At 45.3% G+C, this 1347-nt stretch overlaps 1 protein-coding gene across 1 annotated transcript; it reads left to right on the top strand.

Annotated features, from left to right (window-relative positions):
* Positions 1-291: 291 nt before the first annotated feature.
* Positions 292-825, top strand: Pmar_PMAR000611 (hypothetical protein; the record flags this gene model as incomplete). The annotated part of the gene is made up of 1 exon (XM_002788267.1): positions 292-825. The coding sequence occupies one exon, from the start codon at positions 292-294 to the stop codon at positions 823-825; it is 534 nt and encodes a 177-aa protein (XP_002788313.1).
* Positions 826-1347: the final 522 nt, after the last annotated feature.

Raw genomic sequence — 1347 nt, 5'->3', positions numbered from 1 at the left:
TAATCATCATCATCATCATCATTAATCATACTTCTAACCATTACTTGAGCATCATTCTCAAGCGGATAACCATATATCTGAAGCCATAATTACTTCACACTAATGAAGAATATATTTATCTTATTCGTATGCATGTCAATATGTAAGCATGTTATATGTTGTGGCTGCTCACTATTTGTACCTACTCTCTTTCGGGGGGGGAAGCTGTTACAAATAGCGCGCACCCAGATAATCGATTGCATTTGGAACCCATTCCATTTGTTGTCTCGTTTGCCAGTACACATTTACAACATGAAGGGCGTCACATCTGAAGGAGTTATTAAAGAGGCTGCCGGGATCATTCTAAACACCAATCGGCCTGGGCATTATGGCAGCATGCATGTTAAGGTCACCGTGTCCAAGAAGCCTGGCACCAAAGGCGGTGCGCTGGTGGAGACGTATGGTTGGGCTCACTTGAGTGTCGGTGATGAAACTCGAGACTTCTGGTGGAACCCAGCCCCGGGGAATAATGCCTTTCTCCCTGGAGTGCCCATCCATATTGCTACTATCGACTACGGTTCTATCCCTAATGCTAACGTGAGCACGTGGACTTCGTGGCATCGTCTAGAAGGTACAGCTGATAGCAGAGGGTTGAGTCTGGACGCCAGTGAGAAAACCTTCTCCAATAAACGCTATCCTGATTTCTTCACCGGACAACAGATTATCGCAACGAAGAGGAATGGTGGTTGGGACTATATGGTTAAGTATCGATTCCGAGCTTATCCTGCGAAATTTAAAGAGTACATCAAGTATGTCATTCGCGGCAATCTGCAGGACAAAAAGTGATTGGTACTCAGCATGTGTTCCACACACGCCGTGAGGTCGATAAAGATGGCCCCAATGCGTTTCGAATGTTACGAGACGATCAGATCATTTTCACTACAACATCCATGTATTAATCAATATTTCGTATTTCCTTATCATCCATTACGTTCATGTCGTGCGCTGGTTCTGCTTTTCACCACCCATTGGTAGTACCCTAAGGAGTACGCAGACCTGCGTGTTGCTGTACGCGGTATGATACCGCGATAGTTGGATAATCCAACTCTTTCACGAGCACATTCATACGCTCATTTTTTGCACTTCGAGAAGTACTGAAGAGTGAAGCTGTATCTGGGCTTTCGTCGCCATTCAACGATCTTTGAGCGGATGGTTATTGAATTGAACACGAGCAAGATGCTGCGCCTTCAGCCACAGGTTTCTCGAAAGTAGCTCTTTCTCATCCTTGACTGCTGTGGATGTTATTGCGTTTACACATATAGGACACTGAGTGCCTTGTGACGAGTCTCGTCACATCAACCCGACTTC

The sequence above is a fragment of the Perkinsus marinus genome, assembly GCF_000006405.1.
Source record: "Perkinsus marinus ATCC 50983 genomic scaffold scf_1104296928570, whole genome shotgun sequence".
Classification (NCBI taxonomy): Eukaryota; Perkinsozoa; order Perkinsida; family Perkinsidae; genus Perkinsus; species Perkinsus marinus.
This window is presented reverse-complemented; position numbering and strand designations above follow the sequence as displayed.